General features: G+C 40.6%; 1 protein-coding gene across 2 annotated transcripts in view; it reads right to left on the reverse strand.

Moving 5' to 3' along the window:
- Positions 1-22,447, reverse strand: part of crip2 (cysteine-rich protein 2) — a 55,008-nt gene that overhangs the window by 13,773 nt on the left and 18,788 nt on the right. For both annotated transcript variants that reach the window (XM_079573589.1, XM_079573590.1), the window contains exon 2: positions 4,960-5,054. In XM_079573589.1, coding sequence (XP_079429715.1) covers positions 4,960-5,054 — 95 coding nt within the window. The remainder of the gene's footprint in view (positions 1-4,959; positions 5,055-22,447) is intronic.

Below are 22,447 nucleotides of genomic sequence, written 5' to 3' on the forward strand. Positions count from 1 at the left end.
CCTCTGAACGTAGAGAGGAGTCGACCACAACACAGACGGATAAAGTTTTTCCTCCACTAACTATCGGTGAACCCCGGCTTCAAACCTTCTCCCAGAGCTCCCTGGTCCACTTCTGCGATAAACACAGACCCAGGACGGGTGAAGGTAACGACTTATCTGCAATCTGCCATTGCTGTAGCTCAGAATGTAGAGGATGAGCAAAACATTGAGAGCAAAGTGGCCATTCAAAGAACAAGGCCCACAATAAGCCACACATTGATGCTTTTAATATTTCCACCGTTTTGTGCTCAAAAATATAATGTATGCGCCTGCCAGAGCTTAAATATACGAAAAGCCGCGTTTCCTTATTTGATCATGAAAACAAGGGATTTGAGTTTCCAGATTTCTCAGTGTCAAATAATCACCATATCCTGAAAACTGCCATAACAGGAATACAGCAAATAACCGGGAATTTCGAGCCCTTATAAGCTCATTCATACAGAATAATGTCATAACCAGGATGTGACTAATAACCAGGCGCATGTAGACACACTCAGTGACTACTTTAGATAAACTGCGACAAATGTCAATTGAGGGGGTTCACAGAGCACCATGTAAGGGTCCACAGAATCACAATGTTAGTTCTTCTTTGTTTAATGTGAACCTACAAATCCGGTAACGTGCGTTTGCAGCAGCACCACTGTGATGCTCTTTGTTCTTATTGAGAAAACTCTTGCTGAAACCTACAGTACGTGACATGGCAGAATGATGAAGAGCTCGTCAGATACGGAGGTGGTCCAGGGAGAAGCAGTGGGAGAGACTGTCTTAACAATGACAGTAATCACAGAGATTAAACAGCAGCAGAGTCCTGTGGGTCTGAGCTGGAGTCACATCCTCCTCCTGCACTAAATAAACTGGATTATATATACGTATACAGAGAGAGAGAGAGAGAGAGAGAGAGAGAGGAGACGAGAGGGAGACGGAGGAAGAACTGGGAACATGGTAAAATGCCCCCAAAATCTGGCCCAAATAGAGATAATGATCAAAATGGATACTGGGGAGTTTTTTGTTAACGTCGATGAAGCGATACTTCATGGAGACGTGTAAACCAGCAGCAACCTCCCTCTCTCCTAGTACAGCTGCACTTTTTGCCGTTTTCTGTGAACTGCATTTGGGGTTCTGTGTTCCACATCGTTTTACTGGATACTTTTGTACGTCTTTGCATTAAAAAAATACACTGAACCTCCACAAAAACATGGCAGAGAGTCCATAATTGTCCTGAATGAAACAGCTTTTTAAAAGTAAGCAGCTAGCTCATCAGCTAATACCATTTGAGGCCTACAAATGTCTTCTTCTGAGACACTGAAGAGGCACCCAGAGCCCCCAGAGCCCCCACAGCGGCCGCACAGAGGAGGCATCACAAGAGGAGCTACAGGAACCAGAAAAGGGACAAAATGAGGAGGTATGCGGGCAAGACTCCCAGAGAAGACACACATGCCTTCTATTGCTCTGGCTAATGGACGTTCACTGGAGAATAAAACAGATTAACTGCTAAGCTCTTCCCAGAAGATGGTGAAAGACTGAGCGGAGGGAGCTGTGCAGGAGGAAGAGGAACCAGTGACCAGTGCAGGACACCACGCTCTGAAACAGGGACAAACCCAGGAGGCGGTGCACCGTTTCAGAGGATCAGAGGGGCAAAGAAGGCAGCCAGTCAGGTTTCCCCTACCTCCGGTTCAGGTCGGCCCAGGAATAACACCTGAACACTACCGCCAGAAATATGCAAAAATGTAGTAGTAGAAGTTTATTTTCTTCGGTCATTATAAACATTTAGATCACATGTTTTCCAAAGATCTTAAACATTAAACAACAAGAAAACATGTACTTTAAGTATTTGAAGGGGCTGGATGCAAGTTGGCCATTTTATACTCACTACTGCCACCTCAGGTCTAACACGTAACTGCACCTTCTATATTAAGCTCGCGCAAGTAACAACGTTTTGAGTGACAGTGCAGGATTTTAGAGGCAGTTGTGGTGAACAGGTCTGAGCTCATTCTACACATTAGGACATGGCTGGAACATTTAGGGGGAGGAAAATACTATTCAAACTGTTATGTGGCCGCAATTAACTTCTTTTCTAATGATTTTTTCTTCAAGAGTTCTATACTTCATCATGTTTAACTTATACCTCTTATACCTGTAACTTTTTAGTCATTTTTTCCATCAATTTTTATAACATTTTTTTTGGGTCATTTTTTTGTATTTTTTTTGTCACATTTTTTTGCCAAATTTTTTAATCAATTTTTTGTCGTTTTTATCAAATTTTTGTCATTTTTTGTGACATTTTTGTGACATTTTTGCCACTTTTTCGTCATTTTTTTGTCAATGTTTTTTCACTTTTGTGTTACATTTCCATCATTGTTTTCGTCTCAGTTTTGTTGCTATTTTCACAGCTTTTTTCCAGAAGCTTTTGGACTGGGGTAAAGCCAAACTAGAGAAAATGTGCTCGGTTCAGGTGGGAGTTAAGGGGTTAATTGTTTTGGGGCCCTTAAGTTGAAAAGGAAAAATGTGCTGCAAACATCACAACTTGCATTGCTTTGTCGCTCAAAAAGATAGAAAGGGAAGAAAAAACACTTACTTACCTACTTTTCTCAATTTTTTTCTAAATTTTTCCGATATTTCAACATTTTTTGACATATAGCAGCTCCATTTATTCCAATAGACTGAAGTGAACATGCACTTTTATATCACATTGTTTAACCTGTAATGACCAGATTTATGTCCTGTTTTCGCTGTAGTATCGTCATTATTGTGTGTATAAAGTGTCAGCTCTGGGTTAAACGTTAAAAGGCGGTTGTTCCAGTGACGCAGCAGGAGGGAGCGCTCTGCCCCAGATATTATCGACTCGTGTCAAACTAATGGAGGCTGTGGACGTCTGCACAGCGGGGAGCGGGTCAGGAGCGCTGTGTCCACTTATCGACATGGATGATTATTGGTTGGACACATATTTACTAGTCATGCGGCAAAACTAAGTGATTTTATGCAAAGACTTGAGAAAGAGTGAGAGAAAAAGTCGCAATGAGTGTATTTACAAGGGCTCGAAATTCCCGGTTATGGCAGTTTTCGGGATATTTGGTACTTGGTATTGCAAAACAAAGTATTACGATATGATATTTTGTCCCAGCCCTAATATATTAATATTCTGGGAAACTTCCTGTGGGCCAGATCAGATTCTTAGGTGGGCCCGATCTGGCATGCGCTTAAACCTTCTACATTCTTTATATTATCATTTTGACGTCATTATTTTACATTTGTAGTTATTCCACCCCTATAATCCCACAAACAGGAAGTGAAAACATCATCCATAAAAGATCGTGCCTTAAATTCATTTCCTCCTGGATGATTGAGCCACGTCCTCCTCTGCTGCCTGATAAAAGTGCACATATATATGAATGAAACAATGGTGCAGGGCTGGAGGCCACTCAGTCACTACAGCTCATGTGACTGTCCCAGATTCAGATAAACCTATATTCACTCACACGGGCTGCACTCAAGGCCCCGGGCGCTTCACCGAGAGAGGAGTGACCATGAATCCAACAGAGATTATATAAGAGTTACTTATAGGGAATATTGTTCAAAGCCGTACACTATAATACGATAAAAATATATTTATAAATAAGAGAAAGTGAATTAGCAGGTAAAATGTTTTGCTTTTTAATGATATTTTAAAGTTTATATACTTTAGGGGCGACAGTGAGAGAGTAGAGCGGGTCGTTTAGTGACCGGTAGGCCCACAGGTGCACACTGTTGTTATGTCCTTGAGCAAGACACTTCAAGTCTTTTCATGGTTTCATTGTCTTTTCGAAGTCCATCTCTGACATGCTAGAGCCGTATGAACCATCTCGGGCCCTGAGAACTTCAGGGAGGGGTCTCCTGGTGGTTCCCAGAGTCAGGACTAAACACGGAGAGGCTGCGTTTCAGTTTCATGCAGCTAAAATCTGGAACAGTCTTCACGAGGAAGTGAGACAGGCCTCAACTCTGACAATGCTCAAACAGTTCTTTTTGCCCATGTATATGACAACTGAAAGTATTTTATCTGCACTCTTGCCTTTTACTGTAATTGATTAATTTTATTTTATGTTATAGATTCTATTTTCTTTCTTGTATTTATGCAACTGTGAAGCACTTTGAATTGTCTTGTGTATGAATTGTGCTCTACAAATAAACTTGCCTTGCCTTGAATGGGTGACTGGTGCCTTGATGTAAAGCACTTTGAGTGCCTAAAGCCGGTAGAAAGGCACTATATAAATGTGACCATTTGCCACAGATGTAAAGAAATCTAACTTCCTTTCATAAGATTTGCAAACAATCAAACAAAGTGAGGGGTCATTTTGATAATTAAAAGAAAAATTGGACACAACGGGCAACATTTCAGTCAAAACTGCAGCTGAATTAGTTTTAAACTATAGTGTTTCTATTTTTGACAAACGTAACTGGTATCGGTTTAGTATTGGATATTTGTAGCTGATACCTGAGATCTTATTTGTTTCCAGTATCGGCTCCGATATCCAATACCAGTATCGAATCGGTGGATCTATAGATTCAAGCTTCACGACTATGAGCCTACTTTGGGTAAAACAAAGTATTACATTTGGAAAAAGTGACAAAAAATGCAAAGACGAATGAATATTGAGTCCAAAAGTGTATTGGTTGTCTTTCATTTATTCGATATAGTAAATATCATGACTCTACCTGTGACCCTGTTGTTATGAGACAAAACTATCAACTTTTCTACTCTGTCGCCGTGTCACTAAATTTGAAGGAGAGCTACAACAATTGCGCTCCGTGAGGAACATGTTCATAGGAACCTCCTCTTGATTTTTCTTTCCAAATCCACGACATCAGCGCTGTTATCTGCCGACGTTAGGCCGTTGATTCTGTTAAAACGTCAAAGCGAGTCTCGCGTGTGTTGCGTTCACTGACCTCCGCGTGGCCTCCGGCGTTCAGGAGCTTGTTGCAGCGGTCGCACTTCAAACACAGCTTGTGCCAGTCCTTCCCCAGAGACGATACTTTCTCAGCTGCAAAAAAACACACAAAGATATAGGATTTAGGTTTGTTGCAAATTGTACAGGCATTGATTAGAACCACGCGGATCGAACTTCTTTTACACCTCAGAAAACATTTGGCTTTCACAATAAAACAGCTCGTTTACCTTTATAAAAGTCAGATCTAATTACAGTCAAGCACAAAAAGACACAGCTGAAAACTAGAGGATTTCAAGATGAACTCGAAGGAAAATTCCACTGGTTTCTTGTATTTTTAGGGCAAAACCACATATACTTTGGTAGATCCAGATCATTATCAAAATAAACAGTTTAAATACATGTTTGTAATGTTTTGCTGCCTCTCCAGTCGTATAAAAGGCTTTTGCTGTCGGGGTTCTGGGTTGTTTGCGTGATCATTCTTAGGGTCCAGGCCAAAAGAGTTGGAGAACCTGAGTCAGTGCTAAACTAGGGCTGAAGTAGAGCTACAGGACAGACCAAGAACTAAACCAAGATGAAATGAAGTCTAAACAAGTTCTTAACCTGGACTAAATCTGAACTGTGTCTGAACAGGGATTAAATAACGACCAAACAAGGGGCAACAAAGGTTTTCCACAGGTTCAAACCAAGGTCTAGATCAGGGATAGACGATGTCAAGATGATTTTGATCGGAGAGTACTTTAACATTTCCAGCACCGTATTTTCTAGGGATGCACCGATACCGATACCAGTATATATGCTTGTACAACTCGTATTCATTAATGAGTTCCCGAAACCACTTGACGTGCGGCTGGAGCTCCACCTCTTCGCTGAGGAGAGAAAACAGCAACAAACTGGAGAATTCTTTATTGGAAATACAATATTCCACATAGAGCTGACTTTATTACAGACGACACTCCCTAAATCAGAGTCTGTGCTGGATTTAACCAGAGCTAAATGTTGTTAGTGCTGCAGCGTGGAGTCTGCAGTGTTTACAAGATACAGGCTAATGTTGCTAATGTTGCTAACTAGCCGCTAACTCTCGGCTAACAGCTCTGCGATTCTGACGCCGTTTTATGTCCAGCAGCTTATTCATCTGAAAAACTAACCCAGCAACTAAAAAGTCCTCAGAAAATCCAAAATAAAGAGATACAGCTAGGCCTGTCACAAAAAACGAATTTGAAGTTCGATATATTGAAGCAGGAAAGCATCGCGATAAACGATTTTATTGAGTCAAACGATACTGCCAACTCTCAGGCATAAAAATTAAACCTTTGTTCTAAAAGTGTATCGTCATATCCCAAAAATGCAACACAAGCCGCAATAAACATGAAATATAATGTAACTCAATTTGCTTTAGTTAAAATCAAAGTTTTACAAAGGAAACATACGGGGGAAATGCTCATAAATGAACAGACGATAAATATCGAGCCCAAAAATATATCGTTTACAGCCTTAGATACAGCACGTTCATATTGAGCGAAAAAGAGCTGCAGCAAAACAATCAAAATGTTGAAGCTACTGGATAAGTTGCTATAAACACGAGAGAATCCACACGGAGCTGAAGTAAAGGCGAAAAGAGACCATTTAGCTGCAGTAATAAGTAACATCTTAATATTATTGTTAAGTAGAAATAGATAAATGAACAAAACACAGGCACTGAGGAGCTTTTGGACATGAGCTGTTCTGTCTACGATGGACAGTGCAATACAAATTAAATTCATTAAATTCAATTGCTTACAAAACTATCATCTGTAGATTTACTGGCAACAGGTTTCGGTCAAAGAATCTGGCAACCCCGAAGTCGCTTTCTGACCGGACAATTATTAATGAGCAAACCCTACCGACAGCAACGCAACGATCTCAAAATGGCGGGCTTTCAACCTGTTAGACCCACCTTCTCCAAAAAAAAAAAACTAAATCATTGCTTCCTTGTATTTGTTATGATACATTTGGGAGAGTTTATTTGGGAAGAGGAAGTGCCAAAGTGAGAGGGAGACAGACTTCCTGGTTCCTGCGCCCTTAGAGATAAGAACAAGGGGTTTCCTGGCTCCGCGGGTCCATTGTGAGTCGCTTTTTGGGTTGTTTTTTTGGGGAGAGGTGGGGCGTGGCCTGAGAGGAAATAAGGTCTACTGTAGAGGAGAGGGGTGTGGTGTTTTTTAAATCGGAGAGATCAATTTCTGCTAACGAATACTCACCGATATGTAGCTAGGTTCATCTTTATCATTGCGAGCTTAAGACAGCGCCTTTGCAGAGGTCTCTCCTGATATTATTAGGCATTAATCTGATCCTCCCTTGCTCCAAATTTGGCCTGGATTTTTGCATCACTTTGCCCCCATAATGTCAATGTACTTGTATATGTTGACCTCACTGTAACATGGTAGACTGACAGACAAAGGATTTAGGTTATCGTCCTCGGATACGCCCCTCCTCCCCTGCTCTCCATCCTCCTGAGACCCAGCCCATGCATGTAGTAGCCAGGCTGTTTATATACAGTCTATCTGAATCTGAAACTCGGTGGACACATTCAAAAAGAAGCTCTTATGTTGTGTAAATGTGTTTTGATTTAGTCTTTTTGTGAAGCTCATTGTGATTTTGCTGTAGTTTTATGGAAATTGCTGTGCTGGAAATGGTTTGGTGAAAAATTGGGGGAAAATGTGAAGAAACTAAGACAAAAAATCCATGAAAAAAACTATGAAAAGGCAACAAAAACACGATAAAAAAGCAACAAAAAATACGGAAAAAATTCAAAGAAACACGACAAAAAAATGGCAAAAACATGACAAAAAAATTGGCAAAAAATGTGAAGAACAAAAAACAAAAAAAGCAACAAAAACACAACAAAAAAATACGGAAAAAAAATATATGACAAAAAAAATAATACAAAAAACATGACAAAAAAATACCAAAAAAATATTTAAAAAATGAGAAAAAAATACAAAAACATGGCAAAAATAAATAAATAAAAATAAAACACACAAAAAATACAAAAACAAGGCAAAAAATATATAAAAACAGGGCAAAAAATAAAATACAAAAAAATACAAAAAAATACAAAAAAATACAAAAACACGGCAAAAAATATAAAAACACGTGAAAAAAATACAAAAACATGTACAAAAACACGGCAAAAACATGTACAAAAACACGACACATAAAAATACAAAAACATGCCATTTTTTTTTTTTTTACAAAACTATGACAAAAAAGCATAAAATTATAACAAACAACATGACAAAAAAGTTACAATCACTCTTGTAGGTCTTTCAAATGAGGTATTACACTGTTGCTCTCCTGTCGAGAAGCTTTCGATAAAGCCGAAATGGAGAAAATACGCTCGGTTCAGGCATTAAGAGGTTAATGTACTTGTATTTCTTTTATTTCAAGACTATTTACATTGTATATTCTCACTGAAGCCGATCATTTATATAAAAAAAAAAAAAAAAAAAGGTGGAATAGATTCGCCTTTTGCTTTGATTGCTGCTTTGCACAGTTTGGACATTTTCTCACTGAGCTTCACGATGTCGTCACCAGAAATGGCTGACGTTTCCAAACTTATGACTGATGTCGTTCAACACAGTTTTTTTTCATATCGCTCAGTCTGACAAGATGCTCCTCTCTCCCTCCTCTCCTCTCTCTGTCTCTCGCCCTCTCCCAGTCTGACATCATCCCTCCAGCCTCCAGCCTCCAGCCTCCAGCGTGGCACAGACTGACCCCCCCGCCTGCCCTCGCCCGGGACCACCCACAACCAATAACAACCACCCCCCCCTCTTTCCAACACCCCCATCCCCCCACAATCCCTCAATCCCTCATGCGGCTGACAGACAGGGCTCTCATCCATCTCCCATCGACGCAGCACAGCGCCATCTTTATTCTGCCCCAGTGACGTCACAGATGAGTCACGCGGAACCATGGCACCTCCATGTAACGCCTTTTGTTCAGGACAAAGAGGGAAAACTGAATCGAGGCAATAAAGGAGGGTTTACGTCATCTTTTAGAGTTGATAAAATGAGATAAAATGCAAAGACGAGCCCTTACACTGACTGAGGAAGAGACTATGACGAAGACCAAGATTTGTATTAAAGAGGCTGGATGCAAGTTAGTCATTTTATACTCACTACTGCCACCTCAGGTCATACGTGTAACTGCAGCTTCTATATTAAGCTCGTGCATGACGGCAATTCTGACCCAAATTAACACCTTTTTGACAGTGCAGGATTTTAGAGGCAGTTGTGGTGAACAGGTCTGGGCTCATTATACACCTTCGGACATTGTTGGAACATTTAACGGGAGGAAATTAGATATTTTTAGCATTTTTAAACTCTGTATAGTCCCTTTAAAGGTGTCTTAGTTCATGAATCAGCTCTATGTTGTCTTTATTTTACATGAACCCACAGAGAAAGGATCCAACCAGCCAGGCTCAGCTATCTAAAGAAATATTGACTACAGGTGACCACTGTTTCCTGTTTCTTCCAGGATCAACTAGAACTGCACGTTTCAAGTTCGAAGTACTGCTCTCAACTGTGGTGTTATCTTTTTCCCCCTATGTCGTTGTTCCTAATATGGATATCGACTTTACAAATGACGCTCTCTTCAGTGAGTCCAGACCAGGTTTAGTCTCATGAAGAGCTCCTAAAAGGCAAACAGTGTGATTTGAATCTATTGCATGTCATAAATCCAACAGGAAGTCAAGTGAAGAGTACGAGCCTAAAGTGCTAAGTGCGGCCGGTGTTGGGTTTTGAAGAGCGGCTGTAAAAGAAACTCGTGAATTGAGACGGTCATGTGATCCAGATGTTTACGTTTGGCGTCAAGTGGAAAAAGTGCTTCTCGGGATCCTGTTAGAAAAGAGTCGAACTGCACTTTGTCACTTCAAGCCCTCACAGAGCGGTGGGTTTGGGCTTGAGACTGGTCGGATAATGTGCTTTTTCTTTGTTTAACCTGGTTTGTAGGTTTATATCTAATAACTGGACTCATCCACATGGCTCTGGTTGACCCAAGAACATGAAAGCAATCGATTTATATTGATTGTGTTGTCAGTAAAGAGCAGAGAAAGGCTGACTGTGCAAAAAGACAGACACTCGAAGGTATTAAGTCTGTGGAAAACAGGTATAAATCAAGACAAGACTGCTTTAACTAAATTAAAATGGAGACTATTGGCTTTTTCTGTGTCTTTACAGGAGGTGGTCAGTTCATAGATGCACAATAGGCTATTGTTAAGCATCGTACAAAGAAACTGGGATTGGATGATGTCTCACAAAACACAGTGCAGATAACGATGCAGGGTTTTTGCAGCGGGTCAGACTTATGTCTTTTTAATGCCCAAAAGCTGTATTTTTAAAGCCACAAACAAAGGTCCACAGAACTTAAAGGGACTATGCAGAGTTATAAAATGTTTAAATTATGTATTTATCCTCCCCCTACATGTTCCAGTCATGTCCTAATGTGTAGAATGAGCCCAGACCTGTAAAATCCACTCAAAAAATTGTTAATTGGGGTCCGAAGTGCCGTCATGCACGAGCTTAATATAGAAGGTGCAGTTACACGTATGACCTGAGGTGGCAGTAGTGAGAATAAAATTTCCAAATGTCTCGTCTATAATCCTGTGTTTGGTGCTTCTAAACTGTATAGTGAGTCAGTGTTGAGCTGTGACAGCAGGGGGCGCTTTATTAGTGACGTATGGATGATTTATTCAGGACGTTCATGTATAAGGAAGTTTGTTTGAAAGGCAAAAAATCTTCAGATTTCAAAACAAAAAACGTAAAGTCCATCACATTCAGAGATATCGGCCTTTTATAAATCCGATATCCGACATAGTAAAAGACCCAAATCTAATCCAGAGACATCTCGAGACATAACATTGGAATCAAATGCTTAATACTTTCTGATGACATTCAAGCTTTAATACCAGAACTGGGACGATGCACGATTTTCACGATACTCAGTGGCTGAGCCGATACGTATTGCGATACTGTCATTAATTACTGTATGATAAGTCATATGTTTACTTTAAAAAGTGTTAAGTTTGAAAAGTGCATTAAAGAAGAACTAAGTAACTTGTTTGCCATAATAAATCCTTTTCGTAGTCCTTCTGGGGGTAATACAAGTGTTAATGGGATGACTGGAGGGTCTTTCATCTCCACCTGGTGTCTCTGGACAGAAAACCACCCATGCAACTTTCCTGTCTCCGGGTCAGAGGTGCAATACACACTAATGGAATCATGAAGAAGAAGCTAACGGGCGAACGGGCAAAGCTAACAGTGGGCTAGCGCCACTTAAACAGTATTTACAGCCAAGTTTGAGTGAAAAAATATCTCCATTTTGTACAATATCCCTCTCTCCTTTTGTCTTTTCTGTCAGTGTAGTGATAACTCTCACGGACAATTGAGTAAAAAAAAAGTGTAACATGCGGCAACACTTGCAGTGGCGCTTATGGCCTCTAGGGGCACGAGTTACTTAGTTCTGCTTTAAGACAAAATGTTACAAAGTGCTGTTACTGGGAAACAAAGGAGTGTGTGATAAAAATGCCTCCAAACACAAGTATTGAAAGTATTCAAAGTGTGGATACTTGGTATTGCAGAAAAATGTATTACGATACGATTGTATAATCACAAAGCTCTTCTTCTTAATTTTAGAAGCGTTTATTTCATGCTGAATCCTTTATAATGCCTCACGGAAACCATGGCGATGATACAGACATCCATTTCACAACGCAATCGAGGACATCTACCCTTCACTGCTATCGTCATACTACATTTTCACTTTCTTTTACATACAATATACCAGTACATAACTATACACCAAATGTTGACCGGCTAATCTAAAAGAAAAAGTGTTGAAAATGCAGTGTAAAGCGTCCTTTATTCTGGGTAAAATGCACAGCTGCCTAACGTCAACACAATGTGAGGCGCATAAATGCCTCATATTTCTCCTGAGTTCAAACAGCTCGAGACGGTGTTTAACAAAGCGGAGAACAACCACACGTCTGCTCACACCTGCAGTAAAAATAGACTGAAAACGAAGAGCCCCAGGAACACTTTCTCTTCTCATAAGTTTCCAATTAGCTCTGAGACAAACCCATTAAAGATTTGTTATTGTAAGTGGCTACAATCTGCTAAACCGGGCACATTACTTCAGTTGTTTAAAGTCTAAAGGGAGGTTGTTATTGTTGTAGTTATGAGCCTGACTTTATTATGGGCCGGGGGAGTGTGGGGGAGGTGTCCCGTATCCAAAGCTCATCTCTGTCATGTACAGATGTGGTCAATCCTGCATTATCCTCTGCACAGAACTACAGCAACAATCTTACTAATCTAATTCCATTTTAGCCTCTTTTTGCCTCTGATTGTGTATTTTTAAAGTCTTGGTTTGACAGAATATGCCACAAAATCCAATAACTATCTAAATTTTACTAAATTTTGTTTAAAGTTAAGGAAATGTACTGTGTTGAAATGGTTCAGTGAAGTATCTCAAAGCAGTGTCTAATGTACAGAGTTAAAGGGACTATACAGAGTTTAAAAATGTTAGAAATTATGCCTTTTCCTCCACCTACATCAGTGGTTCCCAACGTTTATTGTCTTTCGTACCCCTTGGGCCTTTCAGTGGTCAACCGTGTACCTCCTACCTCAAGGGTGTTGCAGTTTATTTATAAAGTAATTACTTAAAAGTGGTATTTGTAAGAAAAAGGACAATGTTGCAGTCAAAATAAACCTAAAATTCTCCCAAAGCAAAACATTTTACTGAAAAATATACCTTTTCCTATAAAAATGATGTTACATTTTCCATTTTTTTCAATCTGATATAGTTCCAAGTACCCCCTGCTGGGTCCTTAAGTACCCCCAGCGGTCCCTGTACCACTGGTTGGGAAACACTGCCCTACATGTTCCAGCCATGTCCTAATGTGTAAAATGAGCCCAGACCTGTTCACCACAACTGCCTCTAAAATCCTGCACTGTCACTCTAAAGGTGTCACTTCGGGTCTGAAGTGCCGTCATTGCAAACTTGCAACAAGCCCCTTTAAGGCACCCCGTATCCAAATTTCTATTTATGTGAACGATGAAGTAAGGGGAAGAGGAAGTTACAGATGAGACTTTCCCATAACATTCTTCAAATGATCCTAAACACCAAACAATCCATGAGGGATTACATGAAGAGGTGGAGTCTGAACCTAAACATCATTGAAGATCTATGGAAGGCCCTTCAAAGAGAAGACATCTCTTGGTTCTGGAAGACCTTTGTAGAAAGAACGGGCTAGAAAGCTGTGTTACTTGTCATATTGTGGAGCTACGAGGTGTTAACTCTTCAGGTGCTCAAACCAAAATGAAAGCAGCAACCTCACTCTCTCTCGGTACAGCTGCATTTGTGGCTTCTGTGTTCCACATTGTTTTACTGGATACATTTGGACGTCTTTGCCGTGTTTTTGTGGAAGTTGAGGGACAAACGAGGAGGTAGCCGGGCAAGACTCACAGCTCAGCCACACATGCCATCTATTGTTCTGGCTAATGGACGTTCACTGGAGAATAAAACAGATTAACGGCTACGCTCTTCCCAGAAGATGGCGAAAGTGGAGTGGAGGAAGCTGTGCAGGAGGAAGAGGAAGGTGGAGCTGATCAGTGCAGGACACCACGCTCTGAAACAGGGACAAACCCAGGGGGCTCTGCACCGTTTCAGAGGATCAGAGACTGAAGACTGCAAAAACATGCTAGTCAGGTTGACCCACAGTGGCAGCGTGGCTCAGTCGCAGTGGTTCAGGACTAACACCTGAACACTATTTTGTTGTACAATTGATCAGTGACAAACAAAGCACTTACTTAAAACCAGATTTTTGCGAAAAAACTTCCAAACTTCCAATTGTAACTTCATGCCTTTTGGAGATCATTTCATCATCCCCTTCCTTCATTGTTCACATTAAAGAGATCTTTCAGGATTTTTGACATTGGATAACTAGGAAATGAGGCCCTGAGTGTTGCTGGTGCCTGGAGATATTTTTTTGTAATTCATGCTATTCTTATGTTTGAAGAGTTACGTGGCGCTAGGCTAATGCAAGGCTAGCGCATTTCTATGGTATCAGTTAGCCTGCATTAAAAACAGTCTGACCCGCTCCACAGCGCACCTGAGGCAAATCACTTATAACGCCAGACTAACCATATAAACGTCTGTGTCGATAGAATCCTTTTTGGAATATAACTGACCTTGTATCACATGAATGATCACATTTTGAGGGACTATTTTCTAGCAGATCACTCCGCCGCCGTGTAGCTTATACAACCACGAAGCTGATGCTGCTCAAATATAATGTCTTTTAAATGCAAAATTGTTAAAGTTATTCTATCGACACAGACATTTATATGGTTGGTCTGGCGTCAGGTGCACTGTGGAGCGGGTCAGACTGTTTATAATGCAGGCTAGCTGATACCATAGAAATGCGCTAGCCTTGCACTAGCCTAGCGCCACGAAACTCTTCAAACATAAGAATAGCATGAATTACAAAAAAATATAAAAAATATCCCTTTAACAAGACATTTTATAAATTGAGAACATTTACCATATTGTTATAGAATAGAATATTGCAACACTTTCTCATATTGTGCGGTCATTTACAAGACTCATGCTACTACAACAATACTGCAAAAACGGTGTATGTTTGAAGATCAGACGGCTGATTTTAACACGCTAATTGAAAGTTTTCATATAGAAGCTTTATGCAGCAGTGCTCCAGTTATATTCGGAAACACGTGGGCGCGGTTTAGACATCTCTGAAATGCCATCAAGTCCTCTCCCTCCTCTTCATTCTCAGTGACGAGGGACGCGCCGCTTCAGAAAACAGGCGCTCCCCCCACTCCTACAGGAAGTGAAGATACGATCTCCTTTCTCATCACTCGAGACTGATTCTACATGAAGTTTGTCCTTCCAGAAAATGGGAGGGGAATTTGGGGAGAATTGGGGGGAAAACAGGAAACATTGGGGAAAATTGGTTCAAAAAGTGGGGGAAAACTGTAAATAAATTGGAGAAAAATTGGGTTTAAAAATATTTTTAAATGGGGGGGAAATGGGCAAAATAAGGGGGAAAAATAGGAATAAAATAAGGCAAACATTGGGGGAAAAAAATGTAAAAATTGGGGAAAATGTGGAAAAAATAGGGGGAAACTTGAAAAAAAAAAAATTGGGGGGAAATGCAAAAAAAATGGGGGGAAATTTGTTTAAAAAATAATTTTAAATGGGGGAAAAAAATGGGAAAAATAGGGGGGAAAATAGGAATAAATAAGGCAAACAAGTTTGTCCGTCATCATCACCATCATCCCGAGGCCTAATCCTGGATAAATTGTGAAAACAGAAAGATGCTTAAGAAGTGAGCGGCTGCGAGCGCTTAAAGAGCCAAAGGTCAAAGCGATCTTTAAGACGATTTCTTCGACGTTACAAGTGTGGGATGATTTGAAACGCAGAGTAATCAAACTGGACAAGTCGACTTTCAAAACCAGACAGAACAAACGTATAAAATCCTTCTTCAAAAATCTGCATCACTGTGTTTACGTCAACTCCTGCCGCTCCACCCAAGGTTTCACGCTTCAGTTCGTTTAGTGACAGGAAATGTGTAAAATGCCCCGCACGCCCAACACAAATGGCATTAAGGCGGCGTTAGCGAATGGAGAGACTCGCGGCCAAAGCCTGTGAGGGAAGGTACTTACCTCACCCAATGGAAAAGACATTACCGCACTGGGATCTCTGCCCGAAGTTGCACTTAGAGCTTCACTGTCGCGGCTCTGATGGTTAGATCAGGCTAAAATGTGAGTAAAATAACTAATGATTAGATACTTCGCCATAATTGCTCCATTATTTTAGATATGTGGATTAAAATCATATTAATGTGGACATAAACCTGACCCCTATGTGCTCAAAGAATCAGATCAGCTGAATATATTTCTTCTTCCCTGATGGCACGGGCATATTCTAAGATGATGAAGTCAGGATTCATCGGGCTCACATTGTGAAAGAGTGGTTCAGCGAGCAGGAGACATAATTTTCACTCGAGAATTGGGTTGATAAAACTATACCAGAAAATGGGAGGGGAATTTGGGCAGAATTACGAAAGAATTGGGGGGGAAAAAGGGGAAATATTGGGGAAAATTGGTTCAAAAAGTGGGGGGAAACTATAAATAAATTGGAGAAAAATTGGGTTTAAAAATATTTTTTCTCATTTTTTATTAATTTAAATGGGGGGGGGGGAAATGGGCAAAAGAGGGGGAAACATTGGGGGGGGGGAAATGAAAAATTGGGGAAAACTTTGAAAAAAAGTAGGGGGAAAACACAAAAAAATGGGGGAAAATGAGTTTAAAAAAGGATTTTAAATGGGGGGAAAAAATGGGAAAAATAGAGGGAAACAATGGGGATTTTTTTTTTTTTAATGGGGAAAATGTATAAAAAATTGGGGGAAAACTTGAAAAAAATGTAGGGGGAAAATAAATAAAAAATAGGGGGAGATACGTTTAAAAAATGATTTTAAATGGGGGAAAAAATTTAGAAAAATATTGGGGAAAAATAGGAATAAATAAGTGAAAGATTGGGATAAAAAATTGAAAAAATGGGGGGAAAATGTTTTAAAAAATGGGGGGAATTTAGTTTGAAAAAGGTTTTTTTTCCTGCCCTTCTGTTGTCGGTTCAGGACAATTATCTATTGAGCGGCAAAGCCATGTAAATGAAGATGTTGGCAGCACATTTGTGCCTATTTCTAATGGTTTGCAAAATATCGCTTCATTGTTATTGAGAAAGTCGCCAAAAATATTGAGATATTCATTTTTGTCAATATCGCCCAGCGCCAACTTGTGGATACAGTTTTGGTCAGGCAGTGTATTATGTACATATAAATCGAAGGTTCTTCTAGATGCATCTGCCTTGATGGGTTTAAAAATGTGGAGGGCTGTTTCTTGTTCCCACTATGTCGCTACAAATACTGATCGGAGCATCATCAGCATCAAATTGTCACAAACTTCAATACATTCCAGACTGAAAGCTACAGGGACTTTGTTTATTGGGAAAATGTAAGTCATGGGAGATTTAACTCGCAGGGCAAAAGCTTCAATTAAACTTTTCTGCCAGTCTTTGAATCTTGTAATGATCTTAATGGGATAACAATGTCTCTTGTCCCAGTCCAAAAAGCTGTTATTAGATTGGTTTCCTCCAGATCATAGCGACGAAAACAGCCAGAACGATCAAAACAAGCGACTTTTCAATCCAACATAAGATTATCAAAAAATGTGTTGTTTCATTGAGGTTAAGAACTGTATTTGCGAACCCACTGAAGGCTAGAACTTCACACATAGAGAGCTTTTGTGCAGCTCGTGTCCCAGCATGCATTGCGGTGGGGGTGGATGGTACTGTGCCATCAATAATTCGATGAGAGGAAATGTGTTTGACAAAGCGGGCGACACGAGCGAGCAGAGAAGCAAGTCACTGAGAACTAAATATTTATACTGTAAATGCTTTCAAAAGATTTTAAATAATCATCTGTTATGACGTAGTAAGAGCAAAATGACTGACACAAGCCAATACAGACATGAATGATTGGCTTAAGGTGAAGCCAAGACATACCATTCATGTTTTTATGAATCGCTTGCTCAGAAGATGATCTAAAATATGCTTTCTATGAAACAAAGGGCAAAACAATGAACTTCTCCAATGACTCTTCAACATAAGGAACTTGAAGTGAACTGGTTTCCTCAATCAGCCAGGAAAAGGACATCCGATGCTCTTTCGGATGGTAATTCTCCATCAGCTTCTCCAAAAATTACTATCAATTACTACTGGCGAACTGCACAAGCTGAGCTCAAAATTACAACTTAAAGATTTTATTGTTGGAATTTTCGTTTCTCTCAAGTCCTTGTCGTGGGGATGGTGGGGTGGAAGCACAGGGAGGGCAGGAAAGGGAGAGAGTTCAGCTTCCTGATAGCCTGGTGGATTAGACTGTTCTTCGGTCGACTGGACCTGGCCCGGGGTTTCCACAGTCTCAGACTTTCAGGGCCCGATCTTGTGTTTCTAAATGCAGACTATGGCGTAGCGTCGAGTAGGAGCGCACTTTAAGATCTTGAAGCTCCTAGAGTTTTTAAGTTGGAAGTACGTGGTGTGGAGAAACATCCATGGTCAAACAGCTTTTTTCCACCAATCAGACTCCTCAGTCGGGAAGGGGAGAGGGGTTGTGGGTAGGGCTGTCATGATAATTACTACATCGACTTCAATAAATAACAGATAAACGATATATTTTTGGTCTCGATATTTAGCGTCTGTACATTTCTTAGCATTTTCCCCATATTTTTTCTTTGTAAAACTTTGATCTTTAATTGACGCAAATTGAGCTACATTATAATTCATGTTTATCGCAGCTTGTGTGGTATTTTAGGATGTGATGATGCACTTTGAGAACAGAGGTTTACTGTAATTTTTATGCCCGAGTGTATCGTTATGTGTCAATAATATTGTTTATCGCGATACTTTCCTGCCTCAATATATCGAACTTAAAATGTGTTATCGTAACAGGCCTAGTTGTGGGGGAGTAGGGGATGATCATGTGCTTTTGTTTTGGTCACAATTACGGCCGAGCGAGTGCCGACCCGCGCCACACCGGGACCGGCTGTTGGTGACATCTCTTTCTCTCGGGACACAAGATTAGAGATGGGGTTAATAAAGTTTTAGTTTCACCTGTGAGAGCCTTTAATGCTTAAAGGGGATGCAAGTTGGTTATTTTATACTCACTACTGCCACCTCAGGTCTTAGGCGTAACTGCAGCTTCTATATTAAGCTCCTGCATGACGGCACTTCGGACACAAATGAACACCTTTTTGAGTGACAGTGCAGGATTTTAGAGGCAGTTGTGGTGAACAGGTCTGGGCTCATTCTACACATTAGGTAATTGCTCTAAACATCGAGTTAGAGACTGTGCTGTCCTTGCGCCAGGCACAAGATCTGGCCCAAAGTGTTGATTTGATCAAAGCCTTGAAACTTTCAAGAAAAAAGTACTATTTTTGAGCTGCATGGCCTGTAGAAGATGCTTGATTTTGCCAAAGGCATCAAACCAATAACATGCTAACCCTTACCCCATTTTTGACCTGCTCTGGCCATTAGCAATAGCCAGTACACAGTGATAAATGCTTACACCGATGTCGCCTATCCCGAACAGCAGAGCATTTGGTTTTAAGAGGCGACGGATAAAAACAGTCGGCAGCGAAACCTGAAGTAAAGGGAGCAGCCACACATAATTAAATTTGAATGTTTACTGCATGAATCCTTTCTACTCCCATTAAGTCATCACCGGCCTACATCAGGTGACGCGCCCGCTGCACTCTCTCTCCCACTTCACTCTCTCTCCCGCGCATCTATTCTTATGTTGTTGTTTTATGACTAAGAGCGTCCTCCCGTTTTTCACACGGATGATGTAACCGTGCTCTTGTATGCTTCGTTAGACTCTGGTGAAGTGCAGCCCATCTGTTTGAGCTCCATCCACAACAAAGCAGACAAAGCAGAGGAGAATCTATCGACCCTCGGTGGAGCTCGACGCATCACAGCCGAAAACGTGTCCTTCGCTCATCCACCCATTCAAAACTCGACTAAAATGCTGTTATTTGAATTGAATTTTATTCCACAGCACAGATTGTTCTGGTTTCTGCACCTGCGAGAACATTGTATCTTCCCCAAAGTTGTGGCGAGCCATTTATCTCCACAGTAAAAAAACTATAAAATAAAAGTTCTATGGGACATGATCTTAAAGCTTTCCTCTTATTCCAGCAATTATGCAGTGTTCCCATGAAAATTTATGTTGATCTGGGACAATGCACTAAGACATTACTATAAACATGTCATGTGCCATTAACAGTTTTCACAAAAAACATTCTAATTTCCACCCACAGTCCCTGAACAGGTTGATGTTATTTAACCTGTCCAGATCAATATATATATATATATATATAAAACTATCAAACATTCACCATACCATTCATTATCACAATCATTGCATATAACTAAGTAGGGCGGCATGATTTTGACAAAAAGCTTAACCTCTTGCTCAAATTGCTCCACATTAGAACAAAACACAATAATCTGCTTTAATTGTTTTACGTGAACAGCGCCCTTTACTGGAGGAGCTTCCCCGACATTCAGAGAGTACCTCCGGGGGACAGCCACGTGACTAAAACAAGTCCTGGATGGAATAGCGTCTATCTAAACACTTTACAATCTGGTTTGGTTTAGCACCAAAGTCCATCTCTGACATGTTAGAGCCGTATGAACCATCCCGGGCCCTGAGGACTTCAGGGAGGGGTCTCCTGGTGGTTCCAGAGTCAGGACTAAACACGGTGGCGGTTCCAGAAGGGGGCTTTTTACTCAAATTGATTAATTTTATGTTGATGTTTTATGGATTGATTTGATCCGTTTCTTTTGTTTTGTGTAATCTTATGCGACTGTGAAGCACTTTGAATTGCCTTGTGTATGAATTGTGCTCTACAAATAAACTTGCCTTGCCTTTATGGAAACTCAGACCTTTTATCTGTTGCAGCAGAACTGGAGATCAGAGGCTCCACAATTGTGATCGGTGAACAACATCTATCACTCAAATGTCAGAGACAAGAAAAAGACCTGAGCCTCTTGAGGTGAGAAATTGCTTGATTGTGATTCGATATCGATAAACCTTGCAGCCCTATTACTGAGCCCAACCCTAATCATTGGCAAACAGCCCTAATACCAATACCACAGTGAACTTCAAGTGCAATGTCACAGTAAACAACCTGCAGGTCCCTTTGAGAGTTAGTCTCACGGAGGAAACAGCAGTCCCTTGTGTTTCCGAGTCCACATCCGGCCCGTGTTCCCTTCAGGATCAGACCTTTCCTTAAACACAATGGTCATTCAGTCGCTGCTATTTGACCTCACCCTCAGGACCTTCTCTGAACGGGTCCAAAGCTGGAGTCGAGCGGCGGTTCACACGGCGGTCAGTCACAAACCCTCCAGCTTCAATAAAACAGAAATCACAAAATGGGGCTACCTGGGCAATATATTTTAAAAAAAGAACTTCCGAGATTAAGACATTTTACTCCCCCAGGTGTCGTGATTTCCAGACTTTGATTAAAAGTCCCCATGACAGTAACTGACCAAAATAGAGTCTGTGATTTCAATTACAGCCCCGGTGTGTTTTGTTAACGTCGTTTGCTTTCATTGTTTGCAAAGTTTAAATTGTTGTTTCCCAAACTCATTCCTAACTTTCCTGGCACATTATCCAACATCCACATTCTTTACAGGGATGAGTTTATGAGCAGGTTTTTACGACTTTCAGGATCACAGTCACGATCCCAGTGTGGCGTCGCCCTGTCGGCTGGATTTAACCATGAAGGTGCACTACGTCTGGAGATATTAGAGATATCGGTATTATATATCGGCCGGCCGATATATTGGTTGACCTCTAGTCTTTTCACAAACGTCTATTCTTACAATTTACTAAAGGAGGACAAAACAACTCATTTCATTCAACTACCAACAAAATATCATGTACAAGGCCTTTAAAGGGACTAGATGTTGGTCATTTTTATACTCACTACTGCCACCTCAGGTCTTGCGTGTAACTGCAGCTTCTATATTAAGCTCGTGCATGCCCGAATTAGCACCTTTTTGAGTGACAGTGCAGGATTTTAGAGGCAGTTGTGGTGAATATGTCTGGGCTCATTCTACACATTAGGACATGGCAGGAACATGTAGGGGGAGGAAAATATTTAATTTTAACATTTTTTATAAGTATTTTTTATAACACTTCCCTTCAAGGCCAAGCCACAGAGCTAAACCAGATAAGGACTGAGCTCCCTGGGTCATGTTTTGCATAACACTGACTTTCAGACTGTAAATAACCTCTACACGTTTCTTCAGCCCCGCCCCCCGGTCAATGCCTGGTCATCGTGTATTTCCCATGTCTTGATGTTTCTATTTGTGCTTTGCCTTAACTTAACCTGATTGTAATTTCGCATTATCTTCCTTTTCAGGCGCATTGAGTTGCCTTCTGTACGAAATGCACGGTATGAATAAAGTTGCCTTGCCTATTTTTCAATGATAAAATATCTGTCACAAAATAAATACTTTCAATTTGATTTAATGGGCAAACTTGTACACGGTGTGGCTTTAACCTCCTAAACCCCGCCTGAACCGAGCACATTTTCTCCAGATCGACTTTACCCAAATCTAAAAGCTTCATGGAAACTATAGAGGGATGAAAAGGCAACATAAAAGCCACAAAAGAGCGACAAAAATGTGATGAAAACATGACAAAAAAACGTCAAAAAAGCCGTGAAAAAGAGATAGAAAAGCAACAAAAAACACGACAAAAATGCTTTAAAAAATGTGACAAAAATGCTGCAGGTCTTAGCTTTCAAATGAAGTGTTACACTGTTGCTCTCCTGTTGAGAAGCTTTTAGATTTGGGTAAAGCCGAATTGG

This window comes from Gobius niger (genome assembly GCF_951799975.1).
Source record: "Gobius niger genome assembly, chromosome: 16".
Lineage (NCBI taxonomy): Eukaryota > Metazoa > Chordata > Actinopteri > Gobiiformes > Gobiidae > Gobius > Gobius niger.